General features: G+C 40.8%; 1 protein-coding gene across 8 annotated transcripts in view; it reads right to left on the reverse strand.

Moving 5' to 3' along the window:
• The window catches only part of DCX (doublecortin), a 162,636-nt gene that overhangs the window by 16,862 nt on the left and 117,960 nt on the right, over window positions 1–27,814 (reverse strand). For 6 of the 8 annotated variants that reach the window (XM_029930322.1, XM_029930323.1, XM_029930325.1 and 3 more), the window contains 2 exons: window positions 12,687–12,789; window positions 10,372–10,509 (listed from right to left, as the gene is read on the reverse strand). In XM_029930322.1, coding sequence (XP_029786182.1) covers window positions 10,372–10,509; window positions 12,687–12,789 — 241 coding nt within the window. The remainder of the gene's footprint in view (window positions 1–10,371; window positions 10,510–12,686; window positions 12,790–27,814) is intronic. The other 2 variants (XM_029930326.1, XM_029930320.1) reach the window with 1 other exon arrangement.

A 27,814-nucleotide genomic window follows, 5' to 3' on the forward strand; every position in this document is an offset into this window, starting at 1 on the left:
CTTGGCATCTGCTTTTTACCCAAATTTGACAGGAGATGAAATTGATCTCATTCAGAGGCTCATTCACTTAGCTCTGGCTTTTCCTTCCATTTCAATCACAATGCTTCAACTCAACTCAAAAGCAAACCTATTGGTTTTGGTTGGATGTCTATTTTGAAATATTGCTCAGTAAAAAGAACCTATCTTTTTAAAAAGCCATGACAATAACTTCAGAACGACCTAATAATTGCAATTGTAGGGGCACTGGGTGGTGTTGGTTAAGCATCTAATTCTTGATTTAGGCTCAGGTCACAATCTCACAGTTCATGCATTCGAGCCCCATGTCGGGCACTGCACTGAGAGCGCAGGGCCTGATTGGGATTCTGTCTCCCTATCTCTCTGCCCCTCCTCTGATTGCTCTCTCTTTAACTCTCTGTCTCTAAAAAGCAAATAAATAAACATTAGAAAAAACTTTAAAAACAAAAATTGCAGTTTTATTTCTTAAATTATTTTCAAAGCATTTTACCTTATATGAATTCACATGATTCTCCTGATAACCTCAAAAATGATGGCCAGGAATTAATGGTCTCCTTTTAATCATACGAATATAGAGGTTCAGAGAGTGTAGGACTTGCTTAAAGGGTATAAATTACTTCTCCTCAATGGATGGTGGCCTCAGGGATTTACATGCAGATTAATTTCAAAATTGCCTTATGGTTAGCACATCATATGCCTCCCACTGTGACCTTGTAGTGACTGGTTCTGCCTTGTCATCACTAATTCCTTAAAGCCTTGCAGAGAGAGATCTCAATACATAATTCAGGCACTCCCTCATTTTTTCTGGTATTGAGATGCTCTAAGTGTTCCTTCGTTTCCATTCAAACACACCCTGTTTGCTTCCTACCTATACAGGGAATTTTTCTGGAAGACCATCCAATTAGAACCAAGGTGGTTTCAGCTTACTTCAGAACAAGGCCAAGACACAGAGTCTGTGGTTTTCACATATTCATTCCAAAGAGCCCTTCAGATGGGTGTCTGGACTGGTTTAGCTAATTGTTTCTGCTCAGTGGAAAAGCGTGTGTCCCTCTCCCCAGACCCATCCATTAGGGAAGCAAGAACTGGGTGCAGGAACAGTTCTTCACTGATTTGATCACAGTCCTGGTTCCTATGCCAAATTCAATCCTAGGTTGTGAGATACCATAACTTCAGGAGTTGGAATTTCAATTTTAAATCTATTTCCTATCGAGTCTTGGGCAGCATTCAGTTTTGAATGTTCTAAAGAAAGAGAGAAATAAGAATTTTCCCTGTTGCAAAACAAACATGTGTAACCATTCCTGCAATATTTTGACACAGATTGGTTTCTCTCAAGAAGAAGACATCTGTAAGAAGACTGATGGACGTTCCCGGATTGTTTTCTCAAACTCGATAATGCTGACAACATTTACTTCTGGTTGAAGGTGGTTCTGTGGAGAACATGTTTCTAGCAGAGCAAGCCTATTGTCAATGCTCACTGCTGGTTTCATGGGGTAGAAACTAGGAAAAAATACTACATGACTCTTAATTTGTGGAAAGAACACACACTTTGTAAACAGTCAAAGTTTCAAATCCTGGCTTAGCCTCGATGTCTGACCTGGCATGTAACCTAACCTCTGTAGGTCTTAGCTACCCCATCCATAACATTTGAATGACAATAATGCATATCTGAATTGTTGTTTTGAGGATTACACGACAGACTATACATAAAATGCTTAGCTAAGTGCCTTAGCATGTAGAAAGTGCTTCATAATGACATCCTCTTCTCTTAATATTACTATTACCACTAGTAGAAATGGAAGGACATGAGTAACTATGCAATATATAGGCATTGAGTTAGGAAATCCTACTTCTACAAGGGATGACTTATCAATCTCAATGGGCTGAGGACTTTCTTTGGCTAACAGGTCAAGCATTAGAGGATTGAAGCTTTCCCAAGTAAACTCCATTGCTTTTTGGTTTCTTGCTGTGCTTACAAAAATATAGCCCTTGGCCCTCTGCACGACTCTCTTTTTACTCTCTCAGCCATTACCACAGAGGTGGTCAATGAATGCAATGTGGAACCACTGAAGGTTCTATGGTAGGGGGTGACACAATGGAAATGTGTTTTAAGATGAGAAATATGGAGGCACCACACCAGATGCAAAAGGGGACAGAGATTTGAAACAGGGATACTACTTAGGAGTCTGTTGAGTAATCCTAGCATCACATGATGAGGTAAAGGAAGGGACTTCTGTGTAAATAATGTGAATATGATTCAAAGGTTCAACATCAGCAGTATATGGCTGACTTGAAGGATTAAAGAGTAGGAAGAATCAAAGATAACACCAAGGCATTGGACCCAGGGAATAGAATAGAAGAGATTCTATTGACAGACAGGGAGTTGGGTGTGGAAATTCTTTTGGTCTTTAGACACATTATATTTGGTACATTTAAGTAGGACTGCCTGGTAGGCATTCATGGGATTAACATCCAGAAGAAAAGTTGGGGCTGGAGATGTAGATTTAACAGCCACTTCCCTGGACCTTCATATGCTATATTCATCACCATCCCTACTCGTTTGCTCATGCTTCCCCCTCCCCATCCCTCATCAGAAATAATCTATTTCCAGGGCACCTGGTGACTTATTCAGTTGAGCATCCAACTCTTGATTTCAGCTGAAGCTCATGATCTCAGGGTCATGGGATTGAGCCCCATGTCTCTAGAAATTCTGTCTCTCCCTCCATCTGCCCCACTTCCCCACTTGTGCTATATCTTTCTTGCTTTAAAATAAAAAAAAAAGAAAAATCCATTTCCTTATCATTTGAAATATAACCCTCCTTCAAGCCCCAGTTTTTCCAGGAAGGTTTCCCTTAGCACTTACTGCCTGTATCTCCCATTCACTTGGCATTGAAACAAGCCATTACTGTTAACTCATATTTAGCACGACAGTGTCATGGTTAAATTGTGGACTGTGGAGCCAGACTTCCTGGATTGAAACCTCAGCTCTACCACCTAGGAGCTGTGTGGTTTTGGGCAGGTCACTTAGCTTTCATATGCTCTAGGTTTTTTCATTTGCAAAACCGGGGGCAATAGTGACTACCTCATATGGTTATTATAAAGATTAAATTGGTTAATACATGCAGAGTGGTTAGAACAGTCGCCTGGCACATAAGAAGAACTATATAAGTATTTGTGAATAAATTTTTTGTTAAACGTATATGTATACTGGTTCCCCAAATAAATCATAAGCTTATTAGTGACAAGGAATTCATCTTATTCCTTTTCAGCATAGTGCCTAACACTATTAGGTATTCCATTCAAACTTTAGAGAGTCAATTGCATTTAAACACAAGTCCCAGATTGCAGCAGGTGTATAGAACTCCTATTATGGGGAGGTGGGTCAACACCACCACATCCGAAGCCCTGCTGAGTGGTCAGTGGTCACCATTATATTGCTTGTGCCGACAGTTTCTCAAGTGGTTCTCTAATACCAATGGAAATGTTGCTTTAGCTATGGAACAGTTCTTCCAGTAAAACTTGACATAAGCCATGGTTTTTAGAAAGATTCATAATGGGGGAAGGGCAAGGGATGTTTTTCTCTTCCTAGAGCACCAGTTCTCCTTGGAGTGACAGTAGAGGAGCTGATGGAATGCCCTGAAAACAGAGATGCCCAATTCCTCATAGCTATACTTTATGTAACACAAAGAGAATGACACACATGCCATTCCATTCCCCTGCCTCCAGGTGAGGTAAGGTGGAAGGAAGCAGAGAAGTAAGGATTATCCAACAGAGACCTTTCTATTTATCACTCTGGAGCTCCCACACCTTGCCTCAAAGACAGTGCAGGGATTGTCTGCCTGGAAGTCAGGAAAGCTGGGCTCTGGCTCTTTGGTAGTAAATAGTTGCATGACATTGAGAAGACCACAAGATACTGAACTTCTTTATATCTTAGTTCCCCCATCAAAAAGAAAAAAAAATGTATGATTTTCCTTTCCCAAACCAATTCATGGTGCTATTATGAGTGAACTGAGGTGATGAATTTGGAAGTGTTTTGCAATGCACAGATCATTTAATTTATGTAGAAGATCATTATCTTGAACCTAAGACAGAGAAGAAAGTTATTATGCCGTCTAGTACAGTAGTCACTAGTCGCATTTGCCTTTGAGAATTTGAAGCGTGATGAGCCACAATTAAGATATGCTGTAAGACACAACCCAATTTCAAAGAATGGAAAAGACCTCATTGAATTATTTTTGCATTGATTACATGATGAAATGATAATATTTTGGGTATATTGAGTAGAGGAAAATATATTATCAAAACGGATTTCTCCTGTTTCTTTCACCTTTTTAACTGTGGCTATTAGAAAATTTAAAATTATGTACAAGGCTCACATTATATTTCTATTGGACAGATCTGGTCTAGACAGTCACATTCAGGAAGGGCAGAATAGCTAGGTCACTCCTCAGGCAACCCAAAGCAGTTTGTTCAGTTCCAAAGAAAAATACTCCTGGATACAATTCTCCCATGGACACACACTCCCCCTCTTCACTGCTGTTTTGTGTCCCTTGACCTCCCTTTACAAAGGCTGTATATTTTGACATAGAATCCATTCTTTCTCAGGAGGTTGAATACAGAGAAGATTTGACTTTCAGGAATAAGTACACATAGGTTGGGGGGAAGGAGGGTGAGGAACATTGGGTGGCTACAACAATGACTTACTACTGAATAACAGCAAACTAATTATCACATTACAATTCTCTCAGCCTACCAGGGTGGATAATTAGCTTCCTTGGAGCTAATTCCTTAAGAAAAAAAAAAAAAAAAGAAGAAAGAAAGAAAAAGAAAGACTCCCTCCCAGAAACTAGCTACTTTGTCCTTTCAATTCAATTCAATTGGGGGTAGTTACAGAAAAGGAAAAATTAACACATTAATGGCTGAAATGGAAATGGCAAGGGACACTCTAGAAAGGTCTTCCTTTAGTTCTGAGGCCAGGCTTACCTTTGCCCATCAAAATGGCAAGTCCGGGGTTAATCAAAACGTGGGCACTATACAAGCTTTCTTCAAACATCCCATAGGAGACCTCTGGGCTCAGATTTTCTCTGCTTTACCACAGTTCCTTCTCCTACTTTAAAGACAGACATGGCTAATGGGACTTGGATTCTACGAGTCCATCAGCTCTGCCCAATAAGAAAGAATGAGAGTTCTTTATGGCATTATCATATAGACAATCAAATCCTTCCTTAACTTATGTTTAGGGTTTAGCAACAGACATTCCATTTAGGGCACACTCAATATTGGCAGGAGTGGGGATTGAACTCAAAGGGAATAAAGTATACACATTTTGATTTATTCATGGGAAGAACAGAAAAGAGACAATTTAGGACTAAGGAATCAGATTATGGTGCAAATTACAGACCAAGTTGCATCTGTTTACTAAACCATAAGTCAACTGAACTATGAATTGGATCAAATATACATATATATTCTATAGTATATATATGAATATCTATTTGACTTATTTCTCTGATTCTTTCACTATTACCCTCCTCTGAAATATTTGTTTTATTTTATAACTTTAAATCAATATTTGCTTTCTCCCAACTCCATTGCTCTGTTCTTTTTAAAAAAATATTTGAAAATCTAGCAAACCAGAATCAAATCTATATATTTTCTAATTAACTAGAATGTCAAAACATTCCTTTAACTGAACCCAAACTGAGCCAATGTTTCATTTGGTTTGAGTCCCTGCTACAGAGGAACATTTTTGGCTGTCATTTGCCTTCAAAGGAAGGTAGTTAAAATTCCCTGGAAATGGCCTATCTTCTACAACCTAGAGTTACTCAGGTTGAATGAAAAAAATGCGAATCCATCCCACAAGTCCCAGATCCAAGACAGACTAACACAGAATGGAAACATGGTGGTAGTGCCAGGTCTTAGAAAAGAACAAAGAATTTCAGCCCCACTCAACACCACTATTCTTTGGTGAAATGTGTATTAACTTACATATGTCCCTTGCTAAGAACTCAGAAAAGCCTTGACATGTCCTGATGGAAAACTATGCATGGTCTATAACTCCTCCTTTTGGTTATCTGATCCTGATTCTGTGGAAGCTATCGTACAACTCTGTAAACTGGAAACAACTGATAATATTGGGATGTGTAAATTCTATCTTAACCAAAACAGAAACCAAGTCTTAGACAAGGTAAGAAACTTGTCACAAACCTGGGAAGTGGTGCCATTGGGCCTTCCTATAGTGATGTTTCCCTCTCCTTTTCCATATCCTAACCCCCTCTACTTCCCAGCTTGGCATGATCCTGAGTGACATGGAGGTGGGAAGTGGAAAATGGGTATGTAAAATGCAAACCATATCTAAAGTATTGTTTTGCCTGAGATCAGCTTTGCCCCTTGGAATGTTCACTGAGAGATGGCCTGGACGTGGCTCAAAACTGCCATGGACTAGAGAAGGTCATGTTACACAGATCCTTTTACACTTTGGGGTTGAAATCATGTGAAAGATCTAGACACATCATCTGCAATGAGCTCAAACATTCTGGAAATGACCATTAAGCCTGGCTAGGCCAGGGTATGGCTTCATTGATGTTCATAAATTATCTGAAATAAATATTTAAATTCTCTCTCCTGAGAACACCGCTTTAGATTTCTTTTTCTAGTAGGGGGCACGGGCTGTTTGTCATTCTGATGTCTGCCAAGCAAAATCCCCTCTCCCTGCCTCAGATTGGTTACTCTTTTTATCCTGTGTGTGTGACTACATCTTCATTCCTTCTCTTTAGCAAAGGAGTTCTGAAGTAGCAAAGGCAGGTCTTGCCTGCCTTTGCCTAGGCTGGGATCTAGTATATCCTTTTAATTTGACAAATCTTCATTGAATCCTAATGAATTCCTTCTCTGTAATATCTTGGAGTCAGTAAGATGCTTTTAGTTTCTAGAAGGGCGATTCTGTAGGTAGCATGTTGGTGATCATGTTGAAACCATGTTTACTCACAGGAGGTTCTGGTCACACATGCTGGATAACCCAACTGGATACAGCCTGCAGAGAATCTATTTACCTCAAGCTCCTACCACCTCAGCATTTTAAAATAAGAGGTTTTAAATAAGAGGTTATTTTAAATAAATAGGTCCACAAATTCTTGGCCATCTAAAAATAGGTCCACCTCCCTTCAAAAACGTGAAGACTCATTCTTCTTTCCTTGACTGTGGGCTGGAGTTGGTGACTGCTTCTAATGAGTAGACAGTATGTGGCTTCAGAAACTAGATCATAAAAGGCACTGCATCTTCTTCCTTGTTCACTTTCTTCAATCACTGTTTGGGAGAAGATCCTGCCAATAGCCATCTTGGAAGTGGATCCTACAGTCCCAGTTGAACCCTCAGGTGACTTCAGCTCACATGAACACTTTGACCTCAACTATAGAGGGATCCTGAGCCATACAGAAGCACACAGTGAAGCTACTCCAAAATTTTTAACCCACAGAAACTATAAAATAATAAATATTTGTTGTTTCTTAAAGGGCTAAGTTTTGGGGCAATTTGTTTTGCAGTAAGAAATGAGTAGTACAAGTTAGAAATCCAGAAGGGGTGCCTGGGTGGCTCAGTCATTTAAGCGTCCAACTTCAGCTCAGGTCATGATCTTGTGGTTCATGAGTTCAAGTCCCACATTGGACTCTGTGCTGGCAGCACAGAAACTGGAGCCTGCTTAGAATTCTATGTCTCCCTCTCTCTGCCCCTCCCCACCAAAACAAATAAACATTTAAAAAATCTAAAAAAAAAGAAATCCAAGAAATGCAGGTGTCTGTGTGGCTCATTTGGTTAAGCACTTTACTCTTGATTTTAGCTCAGGTCATGATCTCAGGATTGTTGGATTGAGCCCCACATCAAGCTCTGTGCTGGTCATGGAGCCTGCTTGAGATTCTCTCTCTCACTCTTTCTCTCCCTATGCCCCTCCTCCCCCACTCACACACATGCATGCGTGTCTCTTTATATCTCTCCAAAAATTAAAAAAAAAGAAATCCCACAAACGGTCAGTGATATTTTTAAATGTTTACATTAAAAAATTTAAATCCAAGTTAGTTAACATATAGTATAATAATGATTTCTGGAATAGGATTTAGTGATTCATCACTTGCATATAACACCCAGTGCTCATCACAAGTGCCCTCCTTAATGCCCTTTGCTGGTTTAACCCATCCCCCCACCCAACACCTCTCCAGCAACCCTCAGTTTATTCTCTGTAGTTAAGGATCTCTTATGGTTTGTCTCCCTCTCTGTTTTTATATTATTTTTGCTTTACTTCCCTTCTGTCCATCTGTTTTATATCTTAAATTCCACATATGAGTGAACTCATATGATATTTGTCTTTCTCTGACTGACTCATTTCACTTAGCATAATACACTCTAGTTCCATCCACATTGTTGCAAATAGCAAGATTTCATTCTTTTTGATTGTTGAGTAATATTCTTACAATTTTATTCTTTTTCTTAATTTTTTAATGTTTTATTTTTGAGAGAGAGGGAGCAGAGTGTGAGTGGGGAGGGGCAGAGAGAGAGGGAGACACAGAATCTGAAGCAGGTTCCAGGCTCTGAGCCATCAGCACAGAGCCTGACGCGGGGCTTGAACTCACCAGCCATGAGATCATGACCTGAGATGAAGTTGGATGCTCAACAGACTAAGCCACCCAGGCGCCCCTCTATAATTTCATTCTTAATCCGAATGTTAAAACATAAGTCTTTGTAGTGTAAGCAATATGAATTTGCTTAAATAGAGGCATGTGCTGTTTTGTACACTTCACCAAAACATCACCAAACACTTATATTTTTACTCCTTTAAGAAATATTACCTAAATGTTAACTATGTCTCTAGCACCATGTTGGGTGAAATAGGTACCTTTAAAAACACATCTGTTCATTCACAAACATTAGTTGAGCATCTACTAAGACCCAGGCACTGTGTTCAGCACTGAGGATGCAAAATGAACATGACATCTTAGTCTTGAGGGACCCAATATTTAGTTGGGGAAGTAGACAGGTAAATACAGACTTTACAACACAGCATGGTAAATATTACCCCAGATACATGAATAACATGCTATGATCGTGCAGGGAATAAAACTATTTCTGTTTGAGGTATTGAAGGATGAATAGAAATTTTCAAGCAAAGAAAAGTGGTAGATTAGAGGGACTGCATTGCAACAGCAGGGAAGTAGGGTGTGCAGAGTCATGAAAGCATGAAAGCTTGTGCTGCTTCTTTCAGTTCAGTTCCTTCTGCCCAAGAATAAAAATATGGCTGGTTATGTCCATGCTCCTGGCAGTGTGAGGCCCCCAGGACAGGCTGTTTTTCTAGGCCACAAGCATTTCCAAGCCAAGAGGCTGCTTGAGTTGCCTCAATTGGAATAAAAGATAGTGTTTGTGCTCTCTGCCCTAAAGCTCCCAGGCTGGAAGAATTATCGTGGTGAACACTGAGCCTTGGGAGAACAAATGGAAGTCTTCTGGGCCATACAATTTCCTTAACCATGAAGATCTCAAATTTTCTGTGCATGACCCCACTCAGCTTCTCAACTTTGACTTCTGCAGCCTTTTGCCTTTCAGATCAGTATCACTCAGATGGCGGGTGCAAGATCTTGCACCAGAACTTCAAAGAACACCCTGCTTCCTTTATCAATAAAATTATGTTATGAAAAAAGAGTTAGCTGAAGCAAATGTTTGCTCAGTGGCATAATTTGCATTTGGCATGAGCTTCTAAGCTTGTCACAGACTGATAAATAGTTCATGGGTGGCAGCGATCCATACATCCCATTTTTTAGATCACTCACTATCCACTAATTAAAATCCTGTGTGACAAATCTCTGTGTTTCCTTTTAGACCCTGGCCTACATATATTTTTTTCTCATTGTGAGAATGATGTGAATTATCTTGTTTCTCTTTTTGTGCTGCCTTCTAAAAAGTTCAAAGTCAAATTGGAAGCTCAAGTGCATCAACTATGTTGACACTTTGGGGTGGCGAGTTTTTGATATTTTTGTTTTAGATTTTGCTTTTCTATTTCAAATTGATGTCTGACTGGATTTTTTAATTGATGGTGTTTTTGCTGGGTGATGTTGAAGATGATGACTATGACGACAAACATGACAATAAGCATTACAGCAAGCATGGCAAAGAGACCAGATTACTGGTCTGCATCCATCTGAGTAGAATCAGGGTTTAGCTGTGTCTCCATGAGTCCAAACAAACCTGCTGTTTAGTCTCTGAATGGATAGAATTGGTATCATGGAGACACATTAGTGTTCATGAGGAACACATTCCCCTGCATGCAGAGGGTATTGGCCTCCGTAAATGAAGTCATCGTGCAGTTAGGAAAAGAGCACTCACCGTCTTGGTCGTTACCTGAGTCAGCTGGAGACTTGCTCCGGCGCATGGGACCAGGGCTCTTAGCTGAACTCTTCTGAGGGGTTGGAGAGGCCTTTGGGCCAGCTGTGGCTGATGGGTTTCCCTTCATGACTCGGCATTCTGGTAGAAAAGGACACAGAGAGCTCAATAAAGCCAGGGGGGAAACGAGGCTCAGCATATTACCACCTTCCAGAAACTGGAATAACCATCAAAGGCTAAAGTACCCAATGGCTCAGGACTACAAGGTGGTCCTCATTGTCTGTGGGAATGATGGCTCTGGGGAGGGAAGCATGGGGGAAACTTTCAGAACTCATGTGGGCTAAGCCATATGTTTAAATCCCTGGATTATGGAAACAAGGGAAGGAGTTGAAGACAAGTTGGGTGAATTATTAAGTAGTCAACTTGATCATTTGTGGACAACCCAGAATAGTACCTGTTGACATAATTAATTAATTTCCTTAGAGAAGAGATTGACAGCTTAGAGGTTGTAGCCACACAGATGAAACATTCATGAGTAATCTAAAGGAGGAAGGGGAGCTACCGTTTATTGTTCATTACATGCCATATATTATAATAGTCATATTAGGGATGTCATGTCAATTTATAAATAAGCACTCCTAACTACTACTACCACCACTACCTCACACTTATAGAACTCTTTCTTTTTAAAAAAAATTATTCATTTTTGAGAGAAAGAGCATGAGCAGAGGAGGGGCAGAGAGTATGGAAGACGGAGGATCTGAAGCAGGCACTGCACTGACAGCAGCAATCCCGATGCAGAGGCTTGAACTCACAAACTGTGAGATCATGACCTGAGCCAAAGTTGGACACTCAACCAACTGAGCCACCCAGATGCCCCTTTTTGATTTTAAATGCACATTATCATACATCCCTATCCTGGTTAAATGAATATGAATGAGCCAGCAGTGACTCTGTCACTCAGAGCTTAGAGAAAGCTGTTGGGTGTGTAAGGGAGGTGGCCAAATGTTTATGCTACTTGCCTCAACCCCAGGTTAACATGTATGGGCACCTTTTCTATGCAGGTCACTCAGCATCCATACTGTTGGGCACTGTATGGGAACATATAGTTGGGCACTGATTGTGCTAATGCATTAGGAGAATTATCATACTCATATTGCTGATGAGACCACAAAAAGTATAAGCCCTTTGCTTAGGACAACAAGCAAGAAAATAGCAGACCAAGAACTAGCAACTAAAGTCTCCTAAGTCCCAGTCTAGTGCTCTTTCCACTATGGCTTTGCCAACCTTGTGCTATGATGGTCAAAGTGGAACCACACCACTAGGTAGAGGGCAATCTTTTCTTTGAATGCTTCCTCATCACGTTCTATTTAAAGTATATCAATTACCCAGAAAGATTAGGGGATCTTTTCCGGCCAACTGAGTGGATTTTTGGAAAATGAGTTAAGCAGAAAGCTCATTTTTGTTTGTTCTACGTCTTGTTTTGGTTGATGGACTTTAACGATCACTGTCCAGAGATAGAGATGGAGAAGGTATAGGAAACTGGATATAGCCTGGGATTTGTTAGGCTATGTTATGGTCATTGGTCTCTTCTCAAAGTGATCACAGCAGAAATGTCACCTCTTTCAGGGTCCTTGTCACAGTCTACAGTACAACCTGGTTTTTCTCACCCTTCATAATTGAGAAATATGTTTTGAATGTGTCTTCCCATCAGGATCATAACCCAACCCTGTTGCTGTATGAGCTAATCTGCCATTAACATACACATGGAGCTTGGACTCAAGCAAAGGGAGGTGGGCAGATGTTCACCTCCTTCCTGAGATTAACAACCTCTGGAATTTTGAGTCACAGAGCAGGGGGAATGAGGCAGCAAGCCAGAAAGAGGGAAGAGGGGAAAGATTTGACACTAAGAACACAGTGGAAAATCTTTCTAAAATGGAACCATCTACATGAGCCAAGTAGCTGGAGGATGTTGACTAGAAAAAAAATATACATATAATATCCAAGTTCTGACTCCAACTTTCCCTTTCCTTAGTCTGATTGTGCCCGTCAGCCCATGTGACACAATATGTGATTCAAGAAATATGGTCACTATTGGGACAGGTAGTAAGTTTTATTGAGTTTGGAGGCTGGGAATCTGAGGCATTTAATCAACATTTCATTTAGCGACTCATGTATCCAAATATACAGGAGAAAGACTGATATTTGCCCTTGAAGGTCTATGCATGGATGTTCTCTGGTCCACATGAACCCATGAAATCCTAAGGGATAGAAGGAGGGAGGATAATAGAGAAATCAAATCTAGTGGTTGTGCTTACCATTTTCATCCAGAGAAAAGTCATCCTGAGCATAGCGAAATTTTTCAGGACCACACGCAATAAACACATCATCATCACCAAAGAAATCATGGAGACAGGTTACCTATGGAGAAAGTAGAGACATTGAATTGACATGTGATTATCTTGTGACAATAAACTTCATATCCTGCTGGCAGGGGGAATAAAACTTCACATCTGGGCCATCATCTTTAGCCCTCAGGGATCTCGATTTTTCAAACTACCAGGCTCATAGTCTGCATCACAGCCACTACCAGGCTCATAGTCTGCATCACAGCCCCTAGTGAGTAAAAATTAACCGAAGGCCATTGTCTTTCCATGTTTCATGTTTCATGTTTCCATTGCATTAAGAATAACTTCAATACTGTGCTCGCTTTGGCAGCACATATACTAACGAATAACTTCATTACCATGTGGACATAATTTCTTTGAAAGAAGTTCACAAACAGGTGCACCTGGGTGGCTCAGTTGGTTAAGCATCCAACTCTTGGTTTCAACTTGGGTCATGCATGATCTCACAGTTCATGTGTTCAAGCCCCATGTCAGGAGCCTAATTGGGAATATTTCTCTCTGCCCCTGCCCTGCTTAGGCAGTCGCTCGCTCACTCACTTGCTCTCTCTCTCTCTCTCTCTCTCTCTCTCTCTCTCTCTCAAAATAAATTACTAAACTTAAAAAAATAAGCTCACAAGCAGATGGTCCTGCAAATGTTATCTTTTCTCAGAGGCTAAAAGACAAAGTCCTTCTAGCCCAACTCTGGGGCCAAAGGCGTAAGCCAAGGCAGATGAGAAAGGTCTTCTCTAGCCTGAAGTAGATAGACTCTATGGCTGACCAAGATGTGGAAGTTCTTCTCTTCAACTTCATGAGGTTTGAAAGAAGGGCACTAGTTCTCAACTAATTTTGACCCTTGAAAATTGGAGTTTTGCTAAAAATGGACCAAGAACATGGAAGTGACCCAGTATATCATTCTTCCCTCAAGAACAAGAAGGGGAAAACTGTCCTGACTACTTAAATCTTAATCAAGAGCAATGAGTACCCACAGTCTTGAGGCTCTGCTGGTAAAACCCCGTTCCCAGGATCCTTCCCACCCTCTAGTGCCCTATGTATTGCTGTTTCTCCACAACAGAGAGACAGTCACTCCAAACCTCTTCTGCACAAAGAAATGAGGGTTCCTGGGAAAGTATGTTGCTCCCTGCAGTCTTCTCACTTCTCAGCTTCCTAATTACATCTGATAATTAGTCCAGCACATGAGAGAAATCCCAGGAGAAACTATAGAATCAAAACATTCTTATCCCAATCTTTAGCTTGAAAGTGTTTAAAGCTACTAATTGATCTAAGGTACCCATTCAAGCTGCCAGCAATGGCTTTCCAAACACACAGTGTCCACAAAGTAATAATAGCTTGCTGGGTGTGGAGAGCAATATTTCACACTTGAAAAAAAATGTGCACATTAATACCATCACCCGCCACAACCCAAGTTTTATTCAATCCTCATCTGCCCAGCCAAGATAGTTGCAAGATTTACACAAAGTTAGAGATGCTTCAAGATTATCCCATTGCCTCAGCCTCCCAATCTTCCAGGAGATGCCAAGATAAGGTAGGAAGACTTGGAAGACTGCCAGGTGTTTTCCTATAAGCCTCTTCCCAGCCCTGGGTTCTGAACCTCATCAAATAGGCCAACATCCTTCAGCCCACTTCTCCCTTACCCATTTATTCCACACTCATGTAATGACCACTAGAGCTACCATTAAATTGAATGCTTATTCTGTGACAGGCACCCTGCTAAGTACTTCCAAATCTTTCATCTCATTTTACTCTCACAATAGATTATAGAGATTGATATTATTGTCATCAATGTTTCACAGATGATGAAACTGAGGCCCATAGACAATAAAGGTTTTGAAAGGTAACACAAATACATAAATTTAGGAATAAGAAAAGAGCAATGATTGTGCATTCAGAAGTTCTTCTTTGAATAAATATGCTAATTAGTTGGAAAATTTAGATGAAATGAATGATTTTTAAAGGAAAAATGTAAATAATGAAATTGTCTCAAAAAGAGTTGGGGAGAGCAAGGGACACAAATCATGAGAGACTATTGGATACTGAAAATGAACCGAGGGCTGAAGAGGGGGGAGGGAGGTGGTAATGGAGGAGGACAAGATGTGATATATACATATATATATATATATACACACACACACACACACACACACACACACACACACACACACACACAATGGAGTACTACATGGCAATGAGGAAGAATGAAATATGGCCATTTGTAGCAAGGTGGATGGACCTCGAGGGTGTCATGCTAAGCAAAATAAGTCAGGCAGAGAAGGACAGATACCATATGTTTGCACTCATAGGTCTAACAGGTGAAACCTAACAGAGGACCGTGGGGAGGGGAAGGGGGAATAAGAGTTAGGGAGAAGGAAGTAGACAAATCATGAGAGACTCTTGGATACTGAAAATGAACCGAGGACTGAAGGGGGAGGGGGAGGCCGGAAGGGGGTGATGGTCATGGAGGCGGGCACTTGTGGAGAGAGGCACTGGGTGTTATATGGAAACTAATTTGACAATAAACTATTATAAATTTAAAAAAGAAGAAATCAAAAACCGCAACCAAATATTGACCATGAAAAGAATTTAGTAAATACTTCAAACATCAACCCTTCCCCAAAAGGCACTTGAGCATTCATTTTGGAGGTGCTGGTGGAAATTGCTTCCCAAGAAGAGAAACCAAAAGCTCAAAAGCAGTCATTGCAGTGACGCACCATGATACCCTATTGTAGGACAACAAAGCCTTCACAGATTGCTCTGGGGGTTGCAGTTACAATGGCGCACCTTCCTCCAACCCCAGCCCATTTTGCCCCCACCCAGGCTTTGGAAAAACTTTTTTAATAACCTCTCCTTTGGGGAGCTTCTGAGAAAAGCAAAGCCCCCTATGCTTCTGACAAACTCACAATGGTGTGGCTGGCTTCAAAAACATTCATTTTGCAATCCAGCTGTTCAGCATCAGGTTTCTTGTGTGATCCCTTCCCACATTTTACTGGCTCCCAAATGTAGACAAATTCACATTGTGCATATGAATACCCAGTTTTCCCAAATGCCTCGGATACTGAGACACAATAGCCCTCCCTGTCTTTGTTACAAAGTTGGGAAAATAGAAAGCTCTCCATTTTAAATATGAGAAACCCAAATCACAGAGAGTCAAAGTGACCCAAAGATACACAGATGGTCCATGGCAGAGTTGAGGCCAGCACTCAGGTGTCCTGATTCAATTCCAGAAAGAGAAATATTCAATTGCCTGAGACAACATGCTTTCTTAAAGCCCTGACATTAAAGGCTTGTATATAGCCTAAATAGGAGAGTCCCCATGTGTCCTAATCGATGCCTAATACCCATTACAACATTTTTCTAGATTGAGAAAAGAAAACATCTGTATGGATCATATTTTGAATATGCAGACAAGAAAATCCCTATTCACTACTGTAACTGGCAATGGAGAATGTGGTAGAAATGGAGGAAAAGGAGAAGGGGGGGATGAGGAGAAAAAGAAGAGGGAGAAGGAAAAGAAGAAGGAGCAGGAGAAGAATGGAATTCGCTTCCCAAGTAAAACTTACACTTACACCTGCTTTTGAAATTCCATAGAGGTAACACGACAGAAAGTCCACCTGAGCCTTTGTTGCAAATGTATAATTTTGCAACTTAGTTTTCTTAGATAACATTTCAGTCATGAGGTGGCATCCAAAGTGGTAAAAATAATGATCATTATGATACCACTTATAGCATCTTCAGAGATCAAGGATCTTGCTGACATCAGCTTTTGTATGAGTCACACTTGGTCTTCAAGTCACAGATGAGAGCACAAAAGCATAATGCTTGTCTTTGTAATGAATGAACTGCCCACACAAAATCAATAAAATCAACTCATATTAACATTGAACCATGAACTCAATGTTCTTCTTTTAAAAAAACAAACAAACAAATAAACAAACCAGCAGGTATATTAGCTGTGAATGGCAAATTCACTCCATGGCTTGATTTAAGCTTAGATTCTCCACATGTTGCAGATGCTGGCAGTTAGTTCTTAGAAAGTAGATTCTACATTTCATGATCTAATTGTTCAAAAAGAAATGTTATCTCAGGAAGTATGTTCTTGTATATGTAGGAGACTCTCTTTTAATATGCAAAATATTTTCACTGAAAGTTCAATTCCACTAATATTCATTCATTCATATTTAAGTGCTTAACTATGGCAAAGGAACTCTGTGAGAGATACAACCATATACAATGAAAGGCCCCTGTTTTCAGAAATGCCAGCATAATAAGCAAGTCAGAAGTACACATATAATTGAAATGCAAGGCAGACTGTTGTTAGCACTATTATAAAGACACGAAGAGCAAAGGGAACACAGAAGCCAAAGAGAACAATTCTAATCACAAGAAGTGGGAAGGCTGCATAGAGAAAGTGACAAAGGTGAAGACCACAAAGAATCTGGGTCTTGAGGGATGTGTGGGACATAGGTTGATGGAGACAGAAGTAAAGGGTATTCCAGGTAAATGCACAAATAAAGGCAGGAATGTCTCTTTTCCTCTTTTTTAAGTTTATTTATTTTGAGAGAGAAAGAGAGAGCAAGCACAAGTAGGGGAGGGGCGGGGGGGTGGGGTGGTGAGAGTATCCCAAGCAGGTTCAATGCTGTCAGTGCAGAGCCCGATGGAGGATTTCATCCATCCCACGAACTGCAAGATCATGACCTGAGCCAAAATCAAGAGTCAGATGCCCAACCACCTGAGTGACCCAGGTGCCCCAGAACATGTCTTTTCTTAATAGTCCTAGAAAGAAAGAACTCCATCTCATCCACTAGTCACCGAGATTCTAAGCCAAATTGCCTGGTTCCATCCACCAGCCTTGCAGTTGCTTACTGGTGAGATCCAGGGTGAAGAGAAGGGCAGAGGGTGTCTATGGGAAAAGGAGTGGCCCCAGTGGTGAAGAAGAGGGAATCTTGTGGCAACGAAGACAAACCACACTGATTTCCCGGTCTTGCCAACACTGTATCCAGCCCATAGAGAGTGGCTGGCAAGCTTTGCAAAATGAGTTAATGAAAGATTTAGTAAGCCTAATGGATGCGGCTTTCTCTAAAAGTTACTGCCATTCTTATTCTGGAACATTTCCTAACAGCAGCCCTGGTTGGGCTCCAGAGGCTGGCCCAAGGTTGACTTGGTGAGCTGAGACAATGATTCTGAGACAACCCTGGCTTGCTTGCTCATCAACTTTGTTTTCCCATGGTTATCCTGAAGACTTACTTGTGGCTTCTCATGACAACATTCTTGACTGGGCAAATAGCTCCTTGGTTCCACAGTACCTCTACTGGCACATGCATCACATAGTCAAGGTCTTGAACTTCCCTAAAATCTCTGGTGACAAAATAACAATGCCACTTGCATTTGTAAAATATTTTTACTGATTTCAAAGTACCTCCACATCTATTGTGTCTTACGTTCTCTTCCACACCTCCAACTCTCCCATAAACCCAATCCAACCAGGCTTCCATCCCCCTCACTCCACCTAGTCTGCTCTTGTAAAGGTCAACAATGACTTTCATGTTGTCAAATCCCCTGATTATTTCTCTGGATTCATCTTACTCAACTGCCTAGCAACACTGGACATTAGCTGAGCCAGTCCTCCTCCTTAAATACTTGCCCCTCTTCATTTCTGAGATCCGATAGCCTTCTGGATTTTATCCTATCTCAACCTCCTTTGCTAGATTATCTTTTTCTTCCAGACCACTCCATTTTTGAAATCCCCAGTGCTCAGTTCTCAGATCCCTTCTCTTCTTCATTTCCATTTTATTTACTAGGCAATCATAGCCAGCCCCAAATCTTTACATACTTTCTATACATGGATGACTCACACATAAACATCTCTAAGCCCTTCTTATCACTGAACTTTAGACTAATATATTCAACTGGTTGTTTGATGGCTTCATGTGGTTATCTGATGGGCATAACAAATTTACATATGTCCAAGACTAAACTCTTATTTCTTCCTCTCTTCCAAATGGTACCACAATTCTCCAGTTGACCAAACCAGAAACTTATGACTCATTTGTTACTAGAAGCCACATTTCCCCCTCTCCATTGTCAGTGTTCTACTTCAAGATCTACTTCATAGCCAGGTTGTTGGTGGCACACCCACTCCACCCCCTACACATACACTCGTACTGTTCTCCATACTGTGGTCGTGGCAATACTTTATGATTTTTTAAATTAATTAATTTATTTTGAGAGAGAGAGAGAGCACAAGCATGCACATGCTTGAATGGGGAAGGGGCAGAGAGAGAGAAGGGAGAGAATCCCAAGCGGGCTCTGCACTGTCAGCATAGAGCCCAAGGCAGGGCTCAAACTCCCAAACTGTGAGATCATGACCTGAGCAAAAATCAAGAGTCAGGTGCTTAACTGACTGAGCCATCCAGTCCCCCAGTACTTCAAAATGTTAATAATGCAGTTCACTCTGCTTAAAATCTTTCAGCCTGCCCACCATAGATAGAATAAACTCCATTTTTTTTTTAAGTCTTCGCACCACAGTATCCAATCTTTTATGCCACACATGCTAGTGGCTCCAGTCAGACTGCCTTCTTTCTGACACTCAAACACATCAAGACCTTTCCTGCTTCAGGGCCTTCATGCTTGCAGCTCCCTCTACCTAGAGGGTAGAATATCTTTCCAGACATTCACAGGGCTAGCTGTCCCTTCACAATCAAATTTAAATCATCACATATTTAAGTCTGTGTGAACCTCAAATTACATGCCATTGTTGCTTAGAATCTTAGTTGTTTTAGGGGCACCTGGGTGGCTCAGTCAGTTGAGCATCCAACTCTTGATTTTGGCTTAGGTCATGATCTCATGGTTCATGAGGTTGAGCCCCACATCAGGCTCTGCACTGGCGGCACGGAGCCTGCTTAGGATTCTCTCCCTCCCTCTCCTTCTCCGCCCCTCCCTTGCCCAGTCTCTCTCAAAATAAATAAATAAATATTAAAAAAGAATCTTAGTTCTTTTATTTCACCATACAAATTAGTAATTATTATTTTAACTACATTATACAGTTAATATTGTTTAGATTTACCTACAAATCTGCCAGTACTATTTGCTTACCATTCCTTGTTACATCTTAGATCTTTCTCACAGGGTCATTTTAAAATTAGACACCTGTTATGTGGTACTTGGGTGGCTCAGTCTGTTAAATGTCTGACTTCAGCTCAGGTCGTGATCTCACAAAGCCCCTCATTAGGCTCTCTGCTGTCAGCATGGAGCCCACTTCATATCCACTGTCTTGCTCTCTCTCTTTGCCCCTCCCCCATGGACTCTCTCTCTCTCAAAAATAAATGAATAAAACTAGGCACCTGTTAGACTTCCCCACTCTCTTTCATGTCTCAACCTCACCTTTATATTTTCTACCCTCTTATCTCTGGGTGCTCCATTCTGGAAAAAACCTTCAGATCTGCCAGTTCCCTCTTTGTCTCTTCAGATGTGTTTAATTTGCTGTTTAGTCCACTCATTGAATTCTATTTCATTTCCCCCCCCACATTTGCCTGGTGATAGCTGATAATTGCTTTTTCTTGTCAGTTTTGATTACATTTTATTTCTTTAGACAATCCATCTGGAGTTGTTTTATGTCCTGTATTTGATTAATTCTAGTGTCTGAAATCCTTAGAAATCCAAATCTGTTGTTTGTGCTAACTCTCCCTTGTGATGGCTTGTTCTACATATGTATACACACACATATATATGTATATACAAGAACAGTAGTCTTTCTGTATATACATATATATGTGTGTGTGTGTTTATATATATGTATATGTGTGTGTGCATTATTGTGTGTGTATTATTGTGAGCTCCTATTCAGTTATGCTAATTCTTAGGGAATCCTGAGGGGTCTAGGTTGGGAATCTTTTCCTCCCAAAAAGGCTTGGATTTGCTCTGCCTGGTGCCAGAAAGCATTAACAGTATGGTGTTACCTTTACTCAGCTGTGCTTTTCCTTGTTACAGGAGTATAAATTTGAACTCCAGACCTGTGTTAGAACACGTTTTGCACTGCAAATTTTCAAGGGAATGTTTGCAGTAGCAGCAGCCAGGGCAGCAGAAGTCATGACAGAAACAAACAAGTTTCCAGCTGAGTTTTCTGGTGTGTCTGCACCTTAGGGTCTTGGCCTAATGTGGAGACTGCAGCTTCAGGTCTCTTGCTTTTCGAGGACCTTGTGTGCCTTGCATTAAGCAGATACTGCTTAATAGTTACATAATTTCTATTTAGGGCGATGAAAAAGTTCTTGAGCTAAATAGTAGTGATTGTTGAACAACACCGTGAGTGTAATTACTGCCACCAAATTGCACACATAAAATGGTTAAAATGACACATTTTTCTTACATATATTTTACCACAATTAAAAACATTAAATAATGTATTATATCCAAAAACCCAATGAATTATACATTAAAATTTTTTAATGTTTTATTTACTTTTGAAAGAGAGAGAGAGAGAGAGAGAGAGAGAGCGAGAGTGAGTGAGGGAGGTGCAGAGAGAGAAGTAGACACAGAGTCCAAAGCAGGCTCCAGGCCCTGAGCTGTCAGGACAGAGCCTGATGTGGGGCTTGAACTCATGTACCACAAGATCATGACTTGAGCTGAAGTCAGACGTTTAACTGATGAAGCCACCCAGGCACCCTGAATTATACATTTTAAATGGGAAAATTGTATGGTATGTGAATTATATACCAACAGAGCTGTTTAAAAAAATAAAAATAAAGATATAAATGTAAAATAGTGCGTTTTCATTTATCCAGGATTTGGTTGTATTGTATAGCAGGAAGAGTTTTTAGAATGCTTAGACTGCCATATTGCAGAAGCAAAAGTGAACTTCCATCTATTCAGAGAGGTCTTCCTTATCTCCTGATCTAAACTAGAATCATCACCATAGAGTCTCCAAAACAGAGCTTGCATCAGTCTTGTTCTCCATTATATCTCTACTAAATTCAAGTGTAACAAGTCAAACACTTTTAAAATATTACCATCAGTAATAGCTAGAGTCTAAGGAACATTATAATTAAATTTAGCTCCATAATTAAAGATATTATAGCATGATAAGGTTATTCTAGATTACTAGTGGTCACTGTCCTCTATACTATATGTTAGACAAAGTCATAAGAGATAGAGATTGACTTGTTTACTAACTTCTGGATCTATTTGCTTTTTAGCTATTTGCATATAAAACAATGCAGTGTCAAGCTGCTCTCCCACTAAAGGTTATTTATTTTTTTAACAATGTTTATTTGTTTTTGAGAGACAGAGAGTGAGCAGGGGAAGGGCAGAGAGAGAAGAAGACACAGAATCCGAAGCAAGCTCCAGGCTCTGAGTTGTCAGCACAAAGCCCGACACGGGGCTCGAACTCATGGAACCGTGAGATCATGACCTGGGCCAAAGCCCGTTGCTTAACTGACAGAGCCATCCAGGTGCCCCTAAAGGTCATTTCTTAAGGGCCTTAGTTGCCCTAAGGGTTTTGTCCTGTCTCCCTCTTTCATCCATCAAAGCATCCACTTCTTGAAGGCACTGACCATTTCTCTGATTTCCTTTGTCATGCCTCAAGGTGCTTAGCTTAGCGTGTGACCTATGCCAAGGGCCTTAGGAAACAGTGTTGACTGGCCACTTGTAGTTGGAGAGACTGATATTCTGTTCCCAGTATCTTGTGCCACCCTCTGGGAATTCTATGCCCCTCTGCAAGCTAGTCTACCTATTTGTATGGCAAGTCATACTGCAGCTGATTCCCTCTGATCTTCCAGCACTAGACCTGATTGGGCTTTTCTTGTGCCTTGCCTGGTGAAAAAGTAACTGATCCTAAGAAACTCTTCTCATAGGTCTCTAGGATGTAAAGTACCATATGAAACATCAAGAGTAGATTGAGTTTCTATCAACTGATTTCTCACAGCCGATAGTGACTCCCCTTCCCCCTCCATTGTGGAATTTCCCCCCACAAAACCCAGTTAGACTGAAACCCAGGATTTCAGATCTCAGCTGGACTATCATCCCTCCAGGTTATGCTTTTCACCTTTAATACAATTTATCTTTGAACGAACAAAGGTCACAATGACCCTTTGTTGTTCTGCATTTGTCAAGTGGTCTCACCTCCATTACCTCATTTGGGTCATTAGCCCCATTGTTTTTTATGAATGATGCATAAAAGCCCATTAAGGTTAAGTGACTTGTACAAGATCACATTGCTAGTTAGTTACAGAGCTGATACTAAAAGTCAAAGCTTCTTTCACTGTGACATACTGGATACCTAAGTTATACAGCAAAGGCACTTATCTCCTAGATGGGATGACCTGGGTAAGGAGATACAGTAGGGCACTCTGGGTAGTGTGAAAATACCTTCAACTTAGAAAAGAGAGCATATAAGGGGAGATGGGAGGGAGTAAGACTTTCTACCTTATTTTACCAGAAGCTGGTTGTGATTTAATAACCTGAGCTAGGCAGTGCTAGCTCCCCTGGAAGCCTGGCAACCCCTCAATGCTCAAGGGTGTTTTTTCCTTAGCTTTTCTTTGCCATTTTTCAAGAGTCTCTGTGTCAGCTCCCACTGGGGGCCTCACAGGGATGAGAACAGCTGCAGAGGCACTGGATTTGGGCTGCTGAGTCCATGCCCAGGACCGACACCTGCCCTTCCACAGGGCCCTGGGGACAAGTTGGCTCAGAGAAACAGGGACAAGACAGAACTCCATTCATCAGAGAGAACTGGGGTGGAAAAACCTTGCTTGATCTTTTGGCATCACTAAGCTTTATGGTTGGCCCTGAGCCCCACACAACTCCAGATTCTGTTCTGCAGGGTCAATTAAAATCAGAGTATACAGGCCCACTGAAGTTATCAGTTGGCATTTAACAAATTATCTGGTGCCTGTTATGCACAAAGTATAGTGAGAATATGTCTTTGGAATTCAGTAGAGAAAGGAAAGATTTGTTTAAAATAAAGGAAGTTAATATCTTCCTAGATTCTGGGTTAAACCCTGTTCAGTGACTCACTGTAGAATCAGATAAGCTGTTTTCTCTCTGGGCCTCAGTTTCCTCTGCTATGAGATGAAGGTGCTGGTCTAGAGCTTATAAGGTGGGGGGTGCTAGTCTGTGTCTTTTTTGTGTCGCAAGCACTTTTGAGAAGCTATGGATCTTCTTCCCAGAAAAATGCCTATGTGCAGAGAGGTAGCTAATGTTTCATAGAATTCAGGGGCTTAAATATTTCTCTGAAACCCATCTATGTATCCTAAGTTATGAACCTCTGGACTAGTTGATTTCTGAGGTCTCTTCTAGCTCTGACAGTCCATGAAACATTCCAAGTTGGACACAGTTAATGAGCAGAGACACCAGGGCCAGAATGCTGGCAGCTGTGGTAGAATCCCAGAGGCTTAACTGTACCCCCCTTCCCAGGCTTCCTGAGACTCCAGTCCAAAGGAAGCAAAAGGATGTAAGCTCATTCTCTGCAAACTGAGTCCAAGGGAAGCAAAGGGGTGCAAATTGATTTACAGCAAACTAGAGACTAGCGTGTGCATCAGACGATTGCCTCTCAGGTTGCTGGAATTTAGCAGGATATGACCTTTGTGGGAGAGAGTAGGTACAAGAGTCATGGCCTGTGGATGTTTCTCAGTGATTGGCTGAGGATAGGACAAAGAGCATGGACTACACAATTGGTAAGGAACATACAGCTCAGTTATGGATTTCTGAGCTGGTGACTTAGGAGCTGATTCTCAACATGGCTGCCCACAATACGAATGGCCATAGATCTACTTCATTCCTTAATGTCCCTTTTTTTGTAAGAATACATTTTAGTACTAAAAAAGATCAGGGGTGAAGAATAGAAAGAGACTTGGTGGGTATACCCATCAGGGTCTCAGTAAGAAACCCATGACACACTCAGAGTGGACAAACTGAGTAGTTTAATAAAAGGGATTGATTACCATGTTAGGGCAGGGTAGAAAGAAACCACAGGGGATACTGAAGTGTCCCAGGACTAGTAATAGTGGGGGGTATTATTACTCTTATTCCTAAAAGAGACAGGGGAGATAGCTGTAACCAGAACCCAGAGGAAAGAAAGAGCATGAAAATTACATGAAAAGAGCTCACTAATTGGAGCTGTGACCTTCAGTCAAAAGATGCCCATCAACTTCTCAGGCAGGGAGCCTAACCTTATTTTTCTACTCCCTGCCAGTATTCCCCATTGGCTAAATACAACTGGTATCCAGAAGACAAGGGAGCTGTTAACATGGGTCAGCCTCCCAGGGTGGAATAGAGTAAAAAGTAGTGAGTAAATCTGAAGAGGAAGACCTAGAAAGTAAGTTTGTCACTGCAGGCAAGAGAAAGTAACTCTTACTACAGCTTTGAATGTGACATCCATCCAGTGGGCCCTGTGACATCTAGTGAAGAATAACTGAAGAGCTGTGAGCTGCAATTAAGCAGTAATAATACCATTTTGCATTTATAAAAGCCTTTACATGTTTCTTGTTGTTTTCATCTCATGGTCTCATCTGAGCCATAGAGTTACCATGTAAGCAAATGGGCACATGAGGAAACTGAAGTCCAGCTAAGGCAAGGTGATTTGTAAGCTCAAATGACTATAGACAGGAAAAGAGAGACTAGAACATGGGTTTGGACTCCTAGTATAGGGCCATTTGCACTATATCCTGTAGTCTTTTCTATACCATGTTTCATTCCACAATGCTATTCTGACAGACCTTTACAAGATTCCTACTTCTGACAAATATAAACATCCATCACAAGGGCAACATTTAAGAACAAGCAACTGCATGGATTTCTTCCTCACATTTTGAAGAAAGGGTCAGTATGATAGGTGGGGAGGAAAAACCTGACTTAGAAGATAAATAAGTGGGTACAATATTCTTTGCAACTATTTTCCGGAGCAAAAATGTTTAAACTCAGTTCTTCCCCCATCCTCTTTCCTTCTTCGCTTCTGGTCTCTGGGTGTCCTACGTCATCAGCCATAGACTTCTGTTGTAAAGGATGTAGTAGAATGAAAGTAGGAAAGACATGAAAATAAGAAATAAAAACCCAAGGCAAATAATAAGGAAACAGAAACTTAGCACATCTTTTAGAACTCAATTGAAAAAAAATAAAAATGCTTTTTCACATTTGTCCCAACTTGCATGTAAACCAAGAATGAAAACCATGAGCAGGTCTATCCTTGAGTTTGCAATTAAGCAGGATTTGGGAAATTTTTGAGAGTTCAGCATTCTTAGGAGCTGCATAGTGCCTAGTGGAAGAGATGAGGCAGGCACTGAATGTGAAAGAACATTTCAGAAGGATGGGATTACTGTTGCCTATGCTTGCTACCTTAAATTCCTTCTTTGAAAGATAATTATAAGCCAGTGAATCCTAGAAGGTTAAAGCCAATAAGCTTTCAAATCCATAGATTCTAGAGCAGTTCTCAACCTTGGGCCATTTTACTTCCCTGTAACACCCAAGAGACATTGGACAATATCTGGAGACATTTGGGTTATCACTACCTGGAAAGAGTGGGGGGGGGTAGGTGCTACTGACATCTAGTGGGTAGAGGTCAGAGATGTTGTTAAATGTCCTAACATGCACAAAACAGAGCCATACAACAAAAGAACCAAAGAGCTATCTGAACCAAAACACCAATAGTGCCAGACTTGAGAAACCATGCTCTAGGGCATTTCTCAATTGTCAAGATGTTATCTTTGCTATGACCACACACTCCACTCCCCACCTGTAAAGATGGCTTCCTTGCTTTCACCTGTGGATGTTAGGCCTGTCCACTCCTTAGAATCAGCTCAGTTTCATCCAGCTCTTGGGCTAAGGCAGAATTTGTCTCATTTTCCAGGGCGGTTTGTTGTTGTTGTTACTGTTGTCCATTGCTATTGAGTCTTTGACCCTTGGCCTTGCTTTATCCCCAATAAGAAGCTTATTTCCTAGTTCCTAACTGCTTGTCTGGTTAATGACTCACAGCCTGCCTAGACCTCTGGTTTTTGCAAAGTCCTTGGCTCTTTTAGTCCTGGCATCTTTCCCAGTCTCTGAGGTCCAACTTCATCCATGGTTTCAGTATGACACTGCTTTACTCATTCCATTCTGGGACACCAAATAGGGTTTGGGTTGGTAATTACACTAGACCTGTTGCCTCTTGAATCTTTGTAAGAAAGTTGCCAGCCCTAAGAAGGAATAGACTCAATGAAATATTAACTAGTGCAGGAGGCATGTCTGCTATTACTGTCAATGAAAGCTATAAGAGAAAGAAAGAAAAGATGCATCCTGATGCAGCACATGTCAGAAGACTTCTGTGTCAGCTGGCTTCAGTAGAGACAGAAAGATGCCTTACATGTTGTTTTAAATTTGGTTAAGCATGTACTTCATGTTTGAAGAAGAAGAAAACCTGAGAATAAATTGAGACCTCACAGTTGAGATAATGTCTGATTGGGCCATTTCTCAAGTTGTGGCCTCATATGCCTAGAAAGGAGTACAAAAAAAGAATTTGAAACAACAAAAGTATGAGAATTATAACCATGAAGGCAAGTAGGACTGCTGTCCTCCTAACAAACTTTTATTTATGAATTTTGAGACTCAAGGTGATATTTGTGCAGAGGGACTGGCTTCTACTCCTGGTTCAGTCACACATTGCTTTGTGATCATGGGCAAGTCACTTAAACACTTTATTCCTCATCTTAAAAAAATGGAACTAATATTACTTGGACTGCTTCATAGTATTTTTTTCAATTTGAAACAAAAACAAAAAGATGGTGTATATGAAAGTGCCTTGAAAAGCATTAATGCTCTATGAATGCAAATTATTATAATTATTTTGCAAAAGTTGTGTGACCTAAAGGAACATGAAGGTGGATAAGGTGGGACCAAGCAAGTCTGTAAAGTAAATCAGGTTTTGACAAAGAAGGAAAGACAGAGACAAAGAGATAGAGACACACGGGGCAGGGGAGAGACAGAGGGCAACAGAGATAGAGGCAAAGAATCTTATGTGAACTATCTTCACCCTGTTTCGTAAGATCCAAGGACTAGAAGGAAAATCCACTGTCTTTCTCTGCCCC

Source organism: Suricata suricatta, chromosome X (assembly GCF_006229205.1).
Source record: "Suricata suricatta isolate VVHF042 chromosome X, meerkat_22Aug2017_6uvM2_HiC, whole genome shotgun sequence".
Taxonomy (NCBI): Eukaryota; Metazoa; Chordata; class Mammalia; order Carnivora; family Herpestidae; genus Suricata; species Suricata suricatta.